This window comes from Panonychus citri, unplaced genomic scaffold (genome assembly GCF_014898815.1).
Source record: "Panonychus citri isolate SS breed McGregor unplaced genomic scaffold, ASM1489881v1 Contig00095, whole genome shotgun sequence".
In the NCBI taxonomy this organism is placed as follows: Eukaryota; Metazoa; Arthropoda; class Arachnida; order Trombidiformes; family Tetranychidae; genus Panonychus; species Panonychus citri.
Genome location: NW_026515500.1, coordinates 635,514 through 652,555, shown reverse-complemented (window position 1 = coordinate 652,555; position 17,042 = coordinate 635,514). Strand labels below are relative to the sequence as shown.

General features: G+C 31.7%; 3 protein-coding genes across 3 annotated transcripts; all 3 read right to left on the bottom strand.

The window, feature by feature from the left end:
- Positions 1-123: 123 nt before the first annotated feature.
- Positions 124-1,746, bottom strand: LOC128388113 (NADH-cytochrome b5 reductase 2-like; the record flags this gene model as incomplete). Its single annotated transcript, XM_053347471.1, is given in 4 exon segments — positions 124-1,169; positions 1,172-1,301; positions 1,376-1,555; positions 1,633-1,746. Coding segments are annotated over 4 exon segments (864 nt in total), but the record flags the coding sequence as incomplete, so codon positions are not given.
- Positions 1,747-2,144: 398 nt separating this feature from the next.
- Positions 2,145-4,119, bottom strand: LOC128387888 (NADH-cytochrome b5 reductase 3-like). The gene is made up of 4 exons (XM_053347172.1): positions 3,961-4,119; positions 3,621-3,764; positions 3,342-3,521; positions 2,145-2,892 (listed from the first exon to the last, which is right to left on the bottom strand). Exons 1-4 carry the CDS (start codon positions 3,964-3,966, stop codon positions 2,320-2,322), a joined length of 903 nt encoding a protein of 300 aa, XP_053203147.1. The 5' UTR covers positions 3,967-4,119; the 3' UTR covers positions 2,145-2,319.
- A 151-nt stretch (positions 4,120-4,270) lies between these two features.
- On the bottom strand, positions 4,271-8,909 carry LOC128387885 (uncharacterized). The gene is given in 5 exon segments (XM_053347170.1): positions 4,271-6,133; positions 6,136-6,779; positions 6,781-6,985; positions 7,262-8,480; positions 8,671-8,909. Coding segments are annotated over 4 exon segments (2,595 nt in total). The 5' UTR covers positions 7,533-8,480; positions 8,671-8,909; the 3' UTR covers positions 4,271-4,658.
- Between the last annotated feature and the right edge of the window lie 8,133 nt (positions 8,910-17,042).

The following is a 17,042-nucleotide window of genomic DNA, read 5'->3' as shown; positions in this document are numbered from 1 at the left end:
TTTACAAATTCGATTCCATTGAATTAATATTCTTTTCATTTTCAATATTCAACTTCCCTGATTTCTCATAATAGTTTAACCTAATTCTAGATTTTTTGTCAATTCTTTTGATTCTAATTGTAACAATTAAACTCTTTACATGGTTTTTTTAAATTCGATATTTAATAGACAAACAATTATTGTTAGAATAAATTGTTACCCCAAAAGAAGAAAAATTTAATAGAAAATTTCTGATAATAAACAACAATTTCGATGAACAATTCGATTAAATTGTCAATTTTCTCCCTTTCTTTGTTTGCACAAAGGTAGACAATTAACTAAATTAATTGACAATCATATGGACAAATAAATTAGGTCAAAGTCGCTGGTAAATACACAGAAATTATGATTGAACAATTAAAATTAAACACCCATTTAGAATATAAGTTTACATTTGTTGTCACGTTTTAATTATTTTTCCATCAAAGTGAAATTTCAACTACAATTATTACTTGTACTTATTAATACTTGTGTATCAAACTATTGGACATGTTAATTGGGAGGTTTAAGGTTCTAAGCTCAATTTTTCTTTGAACATATTAGCCTGTTCAAAATCGTTCCAACGAGAAGATTCAATCAGAAAATCATATCATCATGCAAACTCGAGATTACATGATGAGTGCACCAGGTTCAGTTCTTTGGTCGCCATTGAATTCCCTCTGATTCACTTCTGATTCAGCAAATGAAATTTCATAATATGAACCTTTTGGCTGGATTGTAATTCAATTTTTTTAAATTGGGTGTACATGATAACCTAATCATCGGCGGTGGACCACAAACCAGGATAATTGTATCATCACTTGGTGGGGGCAAATGTTGTTTGATCATCTCGTCATCGACAAACCCTACTGAGTATTTCCAGTCTGCATCGGCTTTAGCTAAAGTGTACCAAATTTTGACCTGATCACCGTGTTTAATGGAGATATCTTCAAGCTCTTTCGATAGTAAAACATCATCTGGACTATTGTTTGCGAAAATCAACCAAACTTTAGTTTTATCCTGAGGATTATTGACAATCTCTTGGATAATCCGGTAAAGAGGCACAACTCCTGTTCCACCGGCGAGCATACCAACTTTGTTACAATTAAACCTCTCCTCAACTGAATTACGAGTTTTCTTGAATAAAAATTGCCATTCGATAGATAATTAAGCTTTCCTTCAGGTCCACGAATCTCGATTGTATCTCCAATGGATAAACCATCTAAATATTGTGACATTTTACCTCCGTCAGGGTGATTTGGATCTTGACCTTTGAAATAAACCTAAATTCGTAAGCAAGAAGTAACAAATATTAAAATGAATTTACTGTTGAAGGAAAACAAATTGAACAATTTACTTTGATTAGAAGATCAAAGTAGCCTCGATCTCTATCAGTCGAAATCGCTGAATAAGGACGGATAACTAATTCATCGTTGATATTAGCATAAAGGTAGAGATGTTGCCCTGGGGGAACACCGAGAACATGATTCTCGGTGGGTAAACGGAATCGGAAACGTCTTGTATTCCAATTGATGTACTACTTGATTAATCAAAGAAAAAAACGAAAAGAAATTAGTTAATTATGAACCTTAGACGATAGAAAATTAGGTTTACCTCTTTAGCAATCAATGGTACTTTATGTTTGATCTCAGGGTCTTTAAGGAAAATCTCAGGACTTGAATAGCTTTTGTTCAACGACATAAATTCAACGATCGTAACGATTAATATAATTGTTCAATTTTGAGACCAAAGTGTTGGACTAAATAGTAGGTTAATCAAATAAATAAAAGGATAATAATTAAAGCTCAATAAATGTGAAATTGTAAGAAATTTAAAAGATTGGGATTTTAAATCAATCCAATCATAAATGAGAATTGAAAATTCAAATTGATTGACATTTTAATCTAATTAGTGTTGGACCTTAACAGTAAAATAAATTAATAAAACTCGCAACTATTGGAAAAACGCTGGTCATTTGATTGGTGCTTTTTACTGACAATCAAATGGATCATTTGGTTAAATGAGTTGCAGTTAAATTACTTCGTAATTAATAGTACCGAATTCTCATGAAATCAACTCTTTACATATAAACAATTCGTAAAGAAAATTCAACTTGAGATGACAAATTAAAACTAAAACATTTTTCTTTAAGAATTGATACACAAAATTGGATTTACATTGATTAATTACATTAATCGCTAATTCTTGTGAGTGTGTAAACTATGTTGTTGTATTGGTTTTACTAAAACATAGACAAAACTGGAAAACACTGGACAGGATCAGAGAGACGATACAATTGATTTACAAGATGAATCGCTTAGCTGCATCGTAATTCAATTTGTCTAAATTTGGTGTACATGCAAATTTAATCATCGGCGGTGGTCCGCACATTAGCATAATTGTGTCATCACTTGGAGGGGGCATATGTTGTTTAATCATCTCTTCATCGATAAATCCCACTGAGTATTTCCAACCTTCATCAGCTTTAACTAAAGTGTACCAAATTTTGATTTGATCGCCATGTTTAGCGGCGATTTCCTCAAACTCTTCTTTCAATAATATGTCATCTGGATTGTTGTTGGCGAAAATCAACCAAACTTTAGTTTTATCTTCAGGATTATCGATAATCTCTCGAATAATTCGGTAAAGTGGTGCCACTCCTGTTCCTCCAGCAAGCATACCAACATTCTTGTAATTAAATTTCTCAGCTTGAGATTTTTTAGTTTTCTTTATGTAAAAATCACCATTCGATCCGTAGATGAGTTTTCCTTCTGGTCCACGAATATCAATTGTATCTCCAATAGATAAACTGTCCAAATATTGTGACATTTTACCTCCTTCAGGGTAATTTGGATGCTGATCTTTAAAATAAACCTAAGAAAAAGTGATAAAAATCAATAATTAGTAACTATTTAGTATTTATCTCAATCTAGGATTCAACCTTGAATAACCGATGAGATAGATGTTGAACTACAATTTGATAGAGAAAAATAATACTCCCATATTAATTACGATGTTAATCAATAGATAAGTTAAGATGATTCTACTTATTTGAATTAGTCTAGTGCAAAATACTACATGAATTACATAAGATTCAATTTGCCTTTTCACTTTGAAGAGTTCGTTGGTTTCTCCTGGAGATAATAATTTAAACTTCAACATTGAATTTCATTGAAATATTAATCAACTCTAAGTTCATCTGTACTTGTTAGAGATTAGTATAGAAATCGAGATTGTAGAATTTAAAATTCAACTAGTCTGATATTGTTCAAGTGGAATTGGATAGATTAATGTCACACTAATGGTGTACATGAAATTATTACCTTGATTACAAGATCAAAGTATCCTTGCTCTTTATCACTGGACACTGGAGAGTAAGGGCGAATAATTAACTCATTGTTGTAATTTCCAGAAAGGTAAACATGTTGTCCTGGATTAACACCAAGAACATGTTTATCTGTGGGTAAACCGAATCTGAATCGTCGTGTATTCCAGTTGATATTCTAGAAAAATGCAAGAGGAAAATGGATAAAAAGAACAAGGAACAGAATTTAGAATTAAAGTAAAAAGAATGATCCGAATCAAGGACATGATTGTAATACCTCTTTAGCAATCAATGGTACTTTGTGCTTGATCTCTGGATCTGTAAGGAAAACCTGTTTGGACGATTGTCTTTTTTTAAGCCAAATGAATAGGACAACACCTGCAACGATAGTTGTCAATGTAGTAATAATAGTCGATTGATCCTGGAAATAGAATAGAATTGAAAACGAAAAAGGTTAACAATCACAATTAATTCAAAGATAAACCACATTGAAGAAAAATAAATAGAAAAAAAAATCTAAAAGAAAAACAGAAAAGTGATCAAGTGATGAGAAAAGAAATATAAAAGAATCAATAGATTCCATGTAAATTCATTGGAAAATCAACTGAGTTACTTACCAGCATAATGAAGATCAAGGAAAATTAAACAATTCACCACAACTTGTGACAATTAATTTGAAAAAACGAATAACAATTAACTAATCAAGTATTTTACCAAAGTAAAAACATGAAAATGATGTCCCGATCCTACTGAAAATCGATTTCAATCGAATGAAATCAGAGAAACTAATCTTGAATCATAATCGACTTTTGGAAGATCGATGATCGAATATCGATCTCGAAGACTTTTGGTTGAAAATTGAATTTTTGAACATTTAATTATCAACAATTAACTCTCTTTTTTTCAATCAAAGTGGAAAAAAATGATAATCACAATTGGATAACAAAAAAATTCGGAGACAATTTAATTTGGCAGCATTGATTAAGTTAATTGTTGTGATGGAAAAACAAAAAGTGTTCATAGTGATTATGATTAAATTGATTTAACAATTAGTTTAAATTTCGTTTCGATTGCAGTTAAATAATCAAACCACGAAATGAAACAATCGTTCACAACCTTGTTCCTTTCGCTAATTCAATCAAATAAGTGAATAGTAGTTGATGTAAACTAAACGATTTCCAAATAGCAGATCACAATCGCGATTTAGTTAATAAATTAATGTCGATTCAACAAGTGATTAAACAATTGATATTTTCGAATGATTTAAATTGAATTTAAAAAAAGAACAAAAAAAAACAAAGTGAGATGATGATCATTAGCCTAATAATTTAAAAAATATAATTGCTAAGGTGATATTAATGAATATAACTGCGATGATTATTTGTTGACGATTTAACCAGTCCCTAAATCGAGGGTCGACAAAATAAAGTAACGGATTATGGGCCAATCTTTCCGCCGTTTCCGCTTCCTGTCGACGATGTTCCCGAGTGGCATGAGAGAGCACGGAAATCTCTTCCCTACTCATCATCGGCTCCTTAATTGGTGTCTTACTAGAGATTGATTGTAATGATGGTTTCCTTTTGAGGCCACCTCCACCTCCGCCACCACCGGAACTTATTCCGCCTCTGGCATTGTTATTTGATCCACTGTTGATTGTTGTTGTTGCGGTTGGAAGACGATAAAGTGATGCGGTTCTTGTTGGTGCTCTTGTTGAATCGGATGACATATCGATCACTGGTGGTAATTTGAGTCCTGAATCACTTTGATCACCACTTTCTCGCCCTGAATCAATTGAACTGGTTCCCGTTGATGTCCCATAAACTTTATCCAAATTTGCCGTGATTACATTTTGTGATCTATTGAATCGGTTACTTAAAATATTGTCCGGTAACGGAGGTTTACTTGTTTTACCATAACGAGAAACTAATTTTTGATAATGATCCAAGTGATCGTTTAATGGATCAATTTCATTATTATTAATGTAAATCTGTTGTTTAGGTTGATGATGTTGTTGATTTTGATTAATGTATTGTTGGGAATCATGATGTTGTGATATTTGATTGGGTCCACGATTTATTCCTTGATTTCCCGTTGTAAATTGTAATGAACTTGAATGCTGTGGTTGTTGTTGTTGTTGTCGTTGATTCTGATAATTATATGATGAGGTTGGAGATGGTGATGGTGATATTTGTTGGTGATCATGATTTCCTCCTCCTCCTGAGATTGAAGGATTAGATCCCGTACGAAATGAACCACGACGACCACCAAAAGGTTCATTAAAGTCAAGATACTGACGTGATCCATTCACCGAATGATCACCCGAACGATTACCTCGTCGAATTGACGGGAAATTGGATAATCGACCTCGAAGTGGAGCATCGGGCTGAGATAAGCCATGAGCAACATCAGAACCGCCATATTGTTTTGCTATTTTATATCCAAGCGATGAATCCGTTCGTGATTGAGCAGCAACTCCATCTGATTGTTCGGCTTTACTTCGAGCTGTGGCCGTTCGACTAATGGCAATATCCGCTTTTTGTAGGGCAATTTGTTGAGCTTGACGAGCGGCAGCAACAGCTGATTCAATGCGTTCTCTTAATTTAGATGATCGAAGGACGAAAAGGTGTTTCTTTTTCGCATTGGTCACCAAACAGTTATTCTTATATTTACCTTCTTCACGAGAACCATCGCGAAAAAAGGTCACCCCATAGCCGTACTTTTTATTGTTGTACCATTCACCCTCATAGCGAAGTCCATCTGATCTTTCACAAATTCCGAAACCTGACCTTTATCGTTCTTCCATTCGCCCATGTAAGTTTCGGTTGTCGAAGGGTCAGCAATGTCACCTTCTTGTGAAAGAAAAGATGAATTCGATATTGTATCTGGATCGATATGATCACGACTTAAGTGTTTATTACCAAGTGGTGCAGATGAGGCCGAATCGATTGAAGAAGCAACCGAAGAAGACGATGAACGATTTGATCTTAAATCTATGTCACCTGTTGACTTTTGCTTCTTCAATCGAAGACCTCGAAGAAATCCAGTCTTTTGGTTCGATGCTGATGATGGGGATGTTTTATCACCTAGCGAATTGTGTCGCCGTCGACCATTGGATGTCGTCGATGAAGATGAACTTTTCACAACCAACACAAATCCACCTCTCATGGTCGAATCTCTTTTCACTGAATCAAAAATAGTCGAATCCGTTTCACCTTCAGTGTCAAGAGATTGAATCGAAAGGTTAGTTTGGTTCTTAATCAAAGCAGCTTTGGTCACATTACAATGACCATAAGGTGCCGATGAACGGACACCATAACCATGTCTCATTCCTCGCAACCATTGACCCTGATAAGTGCCCGAATCTGCATAGGTTTCCGATCCATAACCATCTTGAAGCCCATTGGCCCAAGTTCCCTCGTATTTGGCTGAAGATAAAGGAAGCTCGAACACCATATCGACCCTTATAACCCTGAGTCCATTCACCTTTATAAACCCACTTTCCTCTGTACTCAACACCACACCCATGGCGTTTACCATTTGACCACTGGCCTTCAAAAATCGCTCCGCTGGGCCACTTGTAAACACCACAAATCTCAAACCCGAAACTAAACGATCCACTGTATTCACCTTGACCCTTAGGTCCTAGAAAAACAAAAGACGGAAAATAATGATGAAAGAGAGAAACAATTTAACAACAATCAATTAAATTAGATAAAAAAAACAAGTGATAACAATTAATCAACTGTTAACCTTAGATTTTCACTCTTCACTTGTTAATTGCTACGATTTAGGTTAGATTTTTGTCTTCAATCTCATTAAGGTTAATCCAGATAACTAGAATTGAGGTTGATAACAATTGACGAAAATAACTTTTCCACTTAATCACTTAATCCACTTGTTTGATGATCAACAATTTACCTGTACAAATACCATGACCATGAGCTTTACCATCTTGCCATCCACCGACATAAACACCACCATCATCGAAGTCAAATCGACCTCCACCCGTTACCGAAGGTGCTGATGATGATCCAGGTTTAATCACTTCATTACCTTGTTGTTGTTGTTGATAAAATGGTTCCTGTTGATACACTTGTTGATTTGTCTCTTGGTGAATTAATTGCTGCTGATATTGTTGTTGTTGTTGTTGTTGTGATTGTTGTTGATAATTGATTGATTCTTTCTTCATTCTTCATTGTTTCACCTCATCATCAAATTTAATTTGATTACATGGAAAAAGAAAGGAAGAAAAGAAAGAGAAATTAAAATTAAAAGGTACAAATGAAGAAGAAGAAAAAAATATTCTGATTATCGTAACTGAAGCTGAACTGAATCTTCAATTCGTAAAAACTAAACATCCAAACAACGAGAAACTAAATTTAGATGAAGAAGTAAAAGTTTATTGAAGACGAAAAGAGAATCTGAATTGCTGATGATTAAAAAGATGAACAACATGTCGACAAATTTGAAAGAAAGACAAATAGACAGAGAAAAGAAAAAGGAACCATTAACATGGTGGTTAAATTTGGTTATGTTGAGTAGAGTGAATTATATCTTTGTTGGCCCAATTTCGGTTCTTAAAATGATTCTGTCTTCATCATCATCTTCTTTCATTTTTTCTTTCGAATTTTTTTTCTCTCTCTCAATTTTTTCGAATAAATTTCTCTTCTTCATCTTTTTCTTTTCTACTCTGTGTGTTCTCTTTCTCCATCACTAACTTTCGACATTCGTTTACAAGAAGAGACTTCGTCCTCATTCACACACAAGTTCGAAATACACTTAAGCGCATTACCACCTTTTCTCAACTAGCAAAGGAAAATCAAGAGAAATTCAGTTCATGAGAGAGAGAGAAAAGATTCATGGTGGAAATTTTTTCTTTTCTTCTTTTTTTCCTTCGATAATCTTTTTCTTCCCTTAGGTTGATACTCACACTGAGAATTTATTAATAGTTTCAAGTTGATGGGGAGAAGAATCTACAATTATCGGTTTCTCTGCTCTGTTTCCATTCGTTATCATCAACATCGCATTCTGAGTACCCTGAATATACACCCAGTCGTCGATATTTCATTTCGATATTGATATTAGACTTTCGTACATTTCATCCTTCCAATGTAAATGATACATGTTGATGCTCCAACTAGAATAGAAATGATTCAAATTAGACAATCACACATTTTCCATTAACTGTAACAATCAGGTAGCATTTACAGAGAGACTAAAATAGTTTATTATTAAATTGTTACAACTATTATTTGGATTATTAGTTGGATTTCTGATAAACGACAATAAAAGAAAAAGTTTTACCGTTAGAACTTGATAATTGTTACCTTTTCTTTTCCTGAATTTAAATTATCATGATCAATAGAAAAGGATTTCCGTCTTAATCACTGTAACTTTGGTTAATTGTCACAGTAACAATTATGATCATAACTGCTCATTTACTGTTTTTTTATTGATTCATTTTTAAGAAAACAGGACACAGACACTAATTAACTTTACTCTTGTAGTTGATTGTAAATCTAGTATTTTGACCTTGAACAATGATCGTAATATAATCAGGATTGTTAATCAACGGTGGAAATTAACTAATCAATTGTTAAATCGTTCGTCGTGTGGATCAGGTCTTTGTCCTGAGTTTTAAACAGGAATTTGTTTAAAAATTATTCTTCCGGTTCAATCAGTTAAACAACACTGGAGAGAGAGATGATTAGTGTTAATTTGTGATTGTCTATGGAAAGTTAATCATTTCCTTGGTTTTAATTATTTATCTCGAGATCCAAAGCACCAGCAACAATTAGCCAGAAATTGCCACAAGTCACAAAAAAGTAACAACAATTAGTAAACAAGAGTAGAGAAGTTTTTTTCAAATTGACCCTGAATAAGTGAAAAGTCACAATTTAGTTAATCATCAACGAATCAACAATCAACTGAAATGACAACAATTACAATGGACGATGATATTTACTCACTTGAAAACCTCCGTCCAGCTCCACCTAAACCACCAAAGCCAATGGTCAGTCAATCGGAATCCAAGAAAAAAGATTCAAAATCAAAGGTATCAACAAATCCTGATGGATCATCATCATCATCATCTCAATCAAAGGGAGCAATTAAAGTAAACAATAATCAACAACAATCATCATCATCACCATTGTCACAATCATCAAGTGTAATAAAATCACAACAATCAACCCAAGGTTTATGTTTGGAGAGATCATTTTCCTTGCAAGAATCAACACCAATTAGTGGTTTAACTAATTGTGGTAAACCCAAGAAAAGTTTGGTTACTCGTTTACAATCAAATCCAATTACTGAGAGTGAAAATCGTTTGGCCACTTTAACGGAAAGAGATTCATTTGGACCTCGAACTCTTCTCAATGGATCGTCGACCGTTTCATCTTCAATCGAAATGAGCGGTTTGGTCAGTGCGACAAGTTCCTCACTTTTCCATGGAATTATCCTTCTCCTCATCATGTTGACCTCTCTGGCAGCTTTTGTGGCCTCCAAATTGTCCGATCCATGTGAAGACTTTTACCTAACCGATAACCTTGAATGTTCAACATTGACCTCAATCTCTTTCTCCGTTATCAATATACTTTCGTGTCTCTACTCGTTTACCATTTATTTCCTTCATTTGATTGGTCAATGTGATTATATCACTTGGTCAGCTCGACGAAAAGTATCAGCTGAGATTCTGTGTACCCTTGGGATGATCAGTGCGCTAACTGGATCGATAGTTGCTCTGTTCACCAAAACATTGGCCTTGAAAAACACCGTCTCCTTAGTGGCCTCCGTTTTCTCAATGGTCACTATTTTTCTCTATTTTATTCGTAGTGGACTTTTATTGAGAGAAATTCGAATGCTCTGGTCAAAACCACTGCCCATTAGTCGACAAGCATCAACAGTCTCAAGGAAAACATCAACAACAATTAAGTCTCAAGATGGATCAACATCTAAACAGAATTCAATTAAATCACAACAAGATGGCTCCCGGAAATGGTCAATATCAAGAAGCTCATTGACCAGAGTTTCCGTTTCATCGGCTGGTCATCAGCAACAATCAACTTGTGATTCAGTTAAATTTAAACCTCGAGGTCCAAATGTTGGTAATAGTCAACCAATTAACTCAATTGCTAATGACACTGAACTTGAAGATGAAGTTTTCATCTCATGATGGTTAATTGGTGGTCGAGTTATTGGAAATCGATTGATTAATTGGTTCCTCCGTCGAAAACAATTAAGATCAAATGGTTTTACTCCGTTAATTGAGACAGATTTTAGACCAGAATCTGTTTTAATGGAATCATCTATTTAACTAATTAACAGTTTCTTTAACGTGACCACCAATTTGGAAAACAATCAATTCACAATTAAAGGATAATGTATTCCAACCACTTGTTGATTAATTAGATTTTCTGGTTAAATAAACACTTGGTAAATAATCAACAATTTAATTAACAGAAAATTTTTCTTTCGTCTTGTAAATAGTAATTAACTTGATTCTGTAAATTAAAGATAACATTTTTATTACATGTTAATTTGTTCAGCAATTAACAATTAACTGTGAAAATAACAGTAACATTAATTGAAAAGTGTTTCCATTAATTTTTGGTTTGCAAATTGAAACAATTTGTTGATTATTATTCATTTTAAGTGATTAAAAATATAAATCAATCTCTTTGATTGGTTTTGATTCATTTAAAATCAGTGATGATTTAGTTAATTACTTGAAGGAAAAAAATGTCTCTCTCAACAGTAGATAAACTTAATCTATGGACAATTAATTGTTTGTTGATTTGTTTTTCTTGAAACTGTGAAAATGATTAATCAACTGATTGATTAACAATCTTGTCGATAACAATTAACCTTCATTTTTTTCCCTCAACAATTTGACAAATGTTCATCTTAATGAAAATCTCAAAGTAAATAATCAATAATTATTAGATACAAATCATTTAATCACAAATCTTCAAGTTGATTACAAAACAGTGAATTTAATTGTAAATCAATTGAAAAAAATGATAAGAGGAACTCAAGTAATCAAGTTATTACTTTCGATTAACAATTAACTCAAACAATTTAGATAAAATCAGTCGATAAGATGACCCATCTTTTAAAGATTTAAAGATAAAAATACAATTTGTTTTGTGATTAAATTTAATTCACAATCCTTATGATTAACAATTAAATCACTTTAATTGTTAATTTTATGAAAAAAAGATCGATGGTAATTAGGAGACGGTCCCTTTGGTTTTCTATTTTGTAACGTAAATGTTAATTTTTGTAACGAAAAGTTTCAATATTTTGAATGTGAAAATGAATTAATTACCAATTAATTAGTTAATATTAATAATGTTGAAGTTCCGAGGACCACAAAAATAAAAAGAAAAAAAATTGTTGTCTAAAATTCCAAGGACCACGAAAATAACAGAGGATTGTCCAAAAACACTTGACTGGGAGTGAGACCAATTAATAGATTGTAGCAATTGAATGGATGGTGAACTGATTGAACACGGGAATCTAGCGATTATGGAAGAGATTGAAACCAGAGACATCGAAATGGAGGAAGAGGGAGTTGAAACAGCACCGGAAATGGACCACGTTGGGTGAGTGGAATAACATTAATAATAATCAACACTATCGTTGAATCCCCTGAGACAATTGATCAAAAGATCAAATAAAAAATGATAAGATTCACAAGTAATTATGAAAGATATCAAAAACGGAAAACGTGTTAATCACACTTCCGTAAAGAAAACAATAAATAGATTACAACAATTAAAATTAGAGACAGTAACTTTAATACCTCTCAACTGAATGTAACAACTAACTAAAATTAAAGTAACAAAAATAATAAGTGACCAACATTAGTATTGTTAATATTATTAATATTTCTGTGATAAATAACAACAATAACAATAATGTCAACCTTAATTAATTACAGTGAATGGAATGAAAAAATTGACCTAATAATCAACCTAATGGAAAGTGATGTGGTCTCTTTTTGTGATATAACATCAACTGAAGAACTCAAAGAATTAAGTGTTGACATCGAGAAATTAATCGAGGATCCAATAATGCTCAACAACTTCAATATCGAATCAACAAAAATTGAAGAAATAATGAAAATGAAACAATTGATTGATAAAATATATAAAACAAGAAAATCGTCCAGTATCCTCAAAGAAGCTCTAGAGGTCACGAAAACAAGTGAACCAACCAAAGGAGAAAATAAAAGAAAAAAAGATGAAGACGACGAATCACTAATACCAATAAAAATAAAAAACAGATGAACAAGTACCAGAATCGTGGTTGAAATGGGAACAAAAAACAACAAGCTCACTGGCCTTCATTAGCCATAAATCAAAAACTCCGAATCAAATATTCAACATGATCTCCGATCTGAAAGAACAAGGAAAAATTGAAATTGAGAAGAGCCACTCATTCTTTGCGAACCCGAAAGATGTTAAAGTAAAAACAATCGACATGGAAACGTTGGAAGAAATAATCGAAATAATAAATAAAAATATCCCAGAGTGTGAAATAATAATACCAAAAAAGAAAGCCCCAAAGATCAAAATCTTGAATGTACAAGGGTTACATCGAAGTGATATAACATATGAAAAGAACTTCATAAATTACAACAAAACAATAACAACAGAAAACTTCAAAATAATCAAAGTGATGAAAAAACACAACAATAACAACGACATAATCGCAAAGATCAGTCCAGCGTTAAGATCAGACATCCAAAAATCAAACGGAATCATATCAAGTGGGATGAGAACACATAAAGTGATTGATATTTTTGATATTACTTATTGTTCAAGATGCCACTCAATTTCCCACTTCAGGAAAAACTGCAAAAATCAAGACATTTGTAACTATTGTGCTGGCAATCACAATCACGTATTCTGTCCCAATCAAAATGAATCCAACATGAAATGTGCAACATGCAACAAAAAATCTCATCGACCAGGAACAATTGATTGTCCAGAGTATCGACAAAAAATGATCACTGAAACCAGCAAAGTAGCATTTGAATATCAATATTTAATGATATGAATCAATGAAATTAACTTGTTACAAAATTGATATTGTTATTATTCAATTGTGAAGAAAAATGAAATGAACTAATAATAATAATGAGTGATAAATCAAAATTACAACAAAGAAAAATAATAAACATGATAAACTGAAATGTAACAATAAGAAAATGAATAAACAAAAATGAAATGAAAACACAATGAGAATTGAATGAATAAAGAAAACAAAAATAATAATAAAGATAATCACTCATTAGAAAATGAAATTAAGCTTCAACCTGAGAAGCTTCATCAGCAACAGCAGCAATTTGTCTCTTCGGATGAGCTGTAACAATCTGAAATCGCAAATCAATATCAGGATTAGAAAAATTTTTACTCTGACCAACAAGATTAAAATCAGAACAATCGGGCATCAATTGTAAGAAATCGTAAACAGTCTCAAATTGTCGCATTGAAACATGTCCAACATAGACCACGTCAATTGAATCCTCGTCCAAATTTTTAAAAGAAGCCAATAGCTTTAAAGCCTCTTTAACATCAAGAACAGTAGGCATAGAGTACTGAAAATCAAGACCCAAAGTACGAAAATACATATTAACGATTGAATCCGGCTTATTATTTTTCCATCGTAACATATTGTTGGAAATAAGTCGCAATCGCTCGTTGTGTATTATTTTTATTATTGTTGATTGAATAGCAGGATTAGGTACCAACCTACGAGCATCACCAAACCAAACAGGTTGTACAGCTGAAGCAGAGTCTTTTCCCTTACATTTAGCGACATGAGCCAAAAAATTATGAACCTCGAAACGCTTATCACACTTGTGACAATCAACAGTCAAATTATTGTAACAAATTTTTTCAATAATACCAAGTTTACGAAAATATGGAGGCTTAAAAGTGATCCTACAATTTGGAGTTGGACAAATAGTCTCGAAACCACCATAACGACCAGCTCGTTGAAAACAAGGATTCTCTGCTCGAACTCCAACGCAAACTTCACAAAAAACACGCTGGCAAAAATCTTGACCATAACCACCATCATGGATTTGAGGACGAATAGCCAACTTATTACAAATGCCACAAACGAAAAAATCAGAGTACAAGCCATTGAGCTGCTTAGAAAAAGCCATTGAACTAAAAGAAAAATAATAATAAAAATAGAAACAAAATTAATATTATTATTAATTAATATTATTAATTAACCAATAATTAAAAATAACAATTAACTAATACTTACAATGATTCAAAGATTGGAAAACAATCAAAATCAAATTGCAAAGCGAAACAAGTGAAAAGCCAATAAGCTAAAAATAAAAACAAAAAAGAAAAGTAATATTAATATTGATTAATGTTGATGTTGATACTGATCAATCAATCAATAATTAAATAACAATCAGTGAATGATAATAACAAATACTCACAATGATTTAAAAATTGGAAAACTAAAAGAAAAATAGATAAATAATAATCAAAAGAGAGAAAAAAAGAGAAACAATTAATAAAGCGAATAAAGCGATTCAATTAAAAAGCCAAATAACAAAAAGAACAAAAATAAAAACATGAAGATAAACAATCAACAAAACTTACTAATGTAAATGAATTGTACCAAAACGATCAACAAGTGATAAATCACAAGAAAATTAAACCAAAATCAAAAAATTCAAATTTAAACGAAACAATTAACAATTAAACAAAAAATTTTGATCAAAATAGAAACGAACCCGAAAGAGTCAAAAAAGCAAATGAAGAAAAATTAAAAGAAACAGTGAAACAACAAATTCATAGATGGAGCCACATAAAAGGAAAATAAATTGCTCTAAAAATAACTAAACAATTAATTAATCACAATTTACTACTCAGTTGATTAATCAATCAAGACAATTAATCATTCTAATTCACGTTAATAAATCAATAAATAATTAATAAAAATGAAGATTTTAAAATTAGCCCAAGAATCAACATAATGATAAACCATTGAAAAAAATTTAAAACTAAAATATTAAATCCTGAACTGATCAATTGAGAGAAAAGAAAACTGAACAATAAATTCAAAGATGGAGTTACCTGAAAAATTAAAATCAGGAAATGAACTAAAAACGTGATTAGAAATAAAACGTGATTCGATTAAATAACAATTACTATTAATTATTATTATTATTATTGTTTAACACTCATCTAAATAGAAAAAAATAATAAATTCATTTAAAAGGTGACAATCTTCTCAACAATCAAATAATATTAAAAATCAAAATTAAGTGAATCAGTGATGCCTCATTGGTTAATTGAAGAAATCAACAACAACAATCAACTTATAAATTACACTAATTTAATATCAACGATCGAAGCAATTGAATCAAATAAAGTAACAATCGATCAATACAGTGAATTGATTCAGATACTAAACTTAATAAGCTGCCAATGGATGGAGAATGAAAACAACATCCAAAGGGACATTGAAACAGTGGAAAAAATAATAACAACAATTAAACAATTCAACTTGGTGAAAAAACAAATAACTGTGAAACAATCAACACCGAACAGAATCGAAACAGATAAACAGACCAAATCAATTGAAATAGAAGGAGAAAACAAACAACTAAATAACTCAACAAATTGCATGATAATCGCATTTAAAGGACTATTGCAACAACATAAATTATCACAAATAATATCTAAACAATATCGATCGGAAATTCGTGGGTACAAGAGCAACAGAAGACAAATACAATTATCAACCGAAACACCACAAGAAATTATTAATGAAATACTATCAATTGAAGACAAAGAAATAACATTAATATACATTCAGTGGAGATATTACGAAATATCATCAACATCACCAACAGAAAACGAAGAAATAAAAAATCTCTTCAACAACAAAAACACAATAATACAAATAAAGAAACAAGACATCAGTGAATTTAAAATAATAATACAAACAAATGATGAAGAATTAATTCTGAAAATCAAAAGAAACAAGAACATCATCAACATCAACAACAAATCAATCAAAATTAAACCAAAAGCTACATATCTTCAATGTGAATTATGCCAATTAATACACACGGGATATCATACTCAATGTTAAATCTCATCCATCTCAACACAGGAAAAAGAAGAGAAATAACAAAAATAATAAAACAAAGTATTGAAGATAAAACAAATACAATTATTTCAATCAACGAACCAAATATAAGAATTATAAGAGAATCGACAACAGATATGAAAATCAACGAAAATGCAATAGCTCTAATATCGAAAGATATTAAAATAATAAAAACATCGTACCCAGAAAAAGACATGATAATGATGGACCTTGGTGAACCATTTTTCAATCTCCGAATAATAATATACATAAGAACAAATGAAATCAACAAATGGATCAAATTATCCCAATTTATCACAGAAAATACAATATTAATGGGTGATATTAACTACCAACACGAACTCTGGTCACCAAAAAATTCAAACAACTTCATCATCAACCAAATAATAAAAAATAATAACATCAAAAGTGTATTCTCATCCGAATCAAATCCAACATTCGAAAGAGAAGACGAAAAATCATGGATTGATGTTATATTATATAACTCAAACATGAAAATAAAATCGAAAAAAATAACAAGATTAGAAAATGGAGATCACAATCT

Coding starts and splice junctions, on each gene's coding strand:
- LOC128387888 (XM_053347172.1), bottom strand. Junction 3,522..3,620: donor TACCATTGATTGCTAAAGAG/GTATTACAATCA, acceptor GCATTTTTCTAG/AATATCAACTGGAATACACG. Junction 2,893..3,341: donor ACTTTGATCTTGTAATCAAG/GTAATAATTTCA, acceptor ACTTTTTCTTAG/GTTTATTTTAAAGATCAGCA.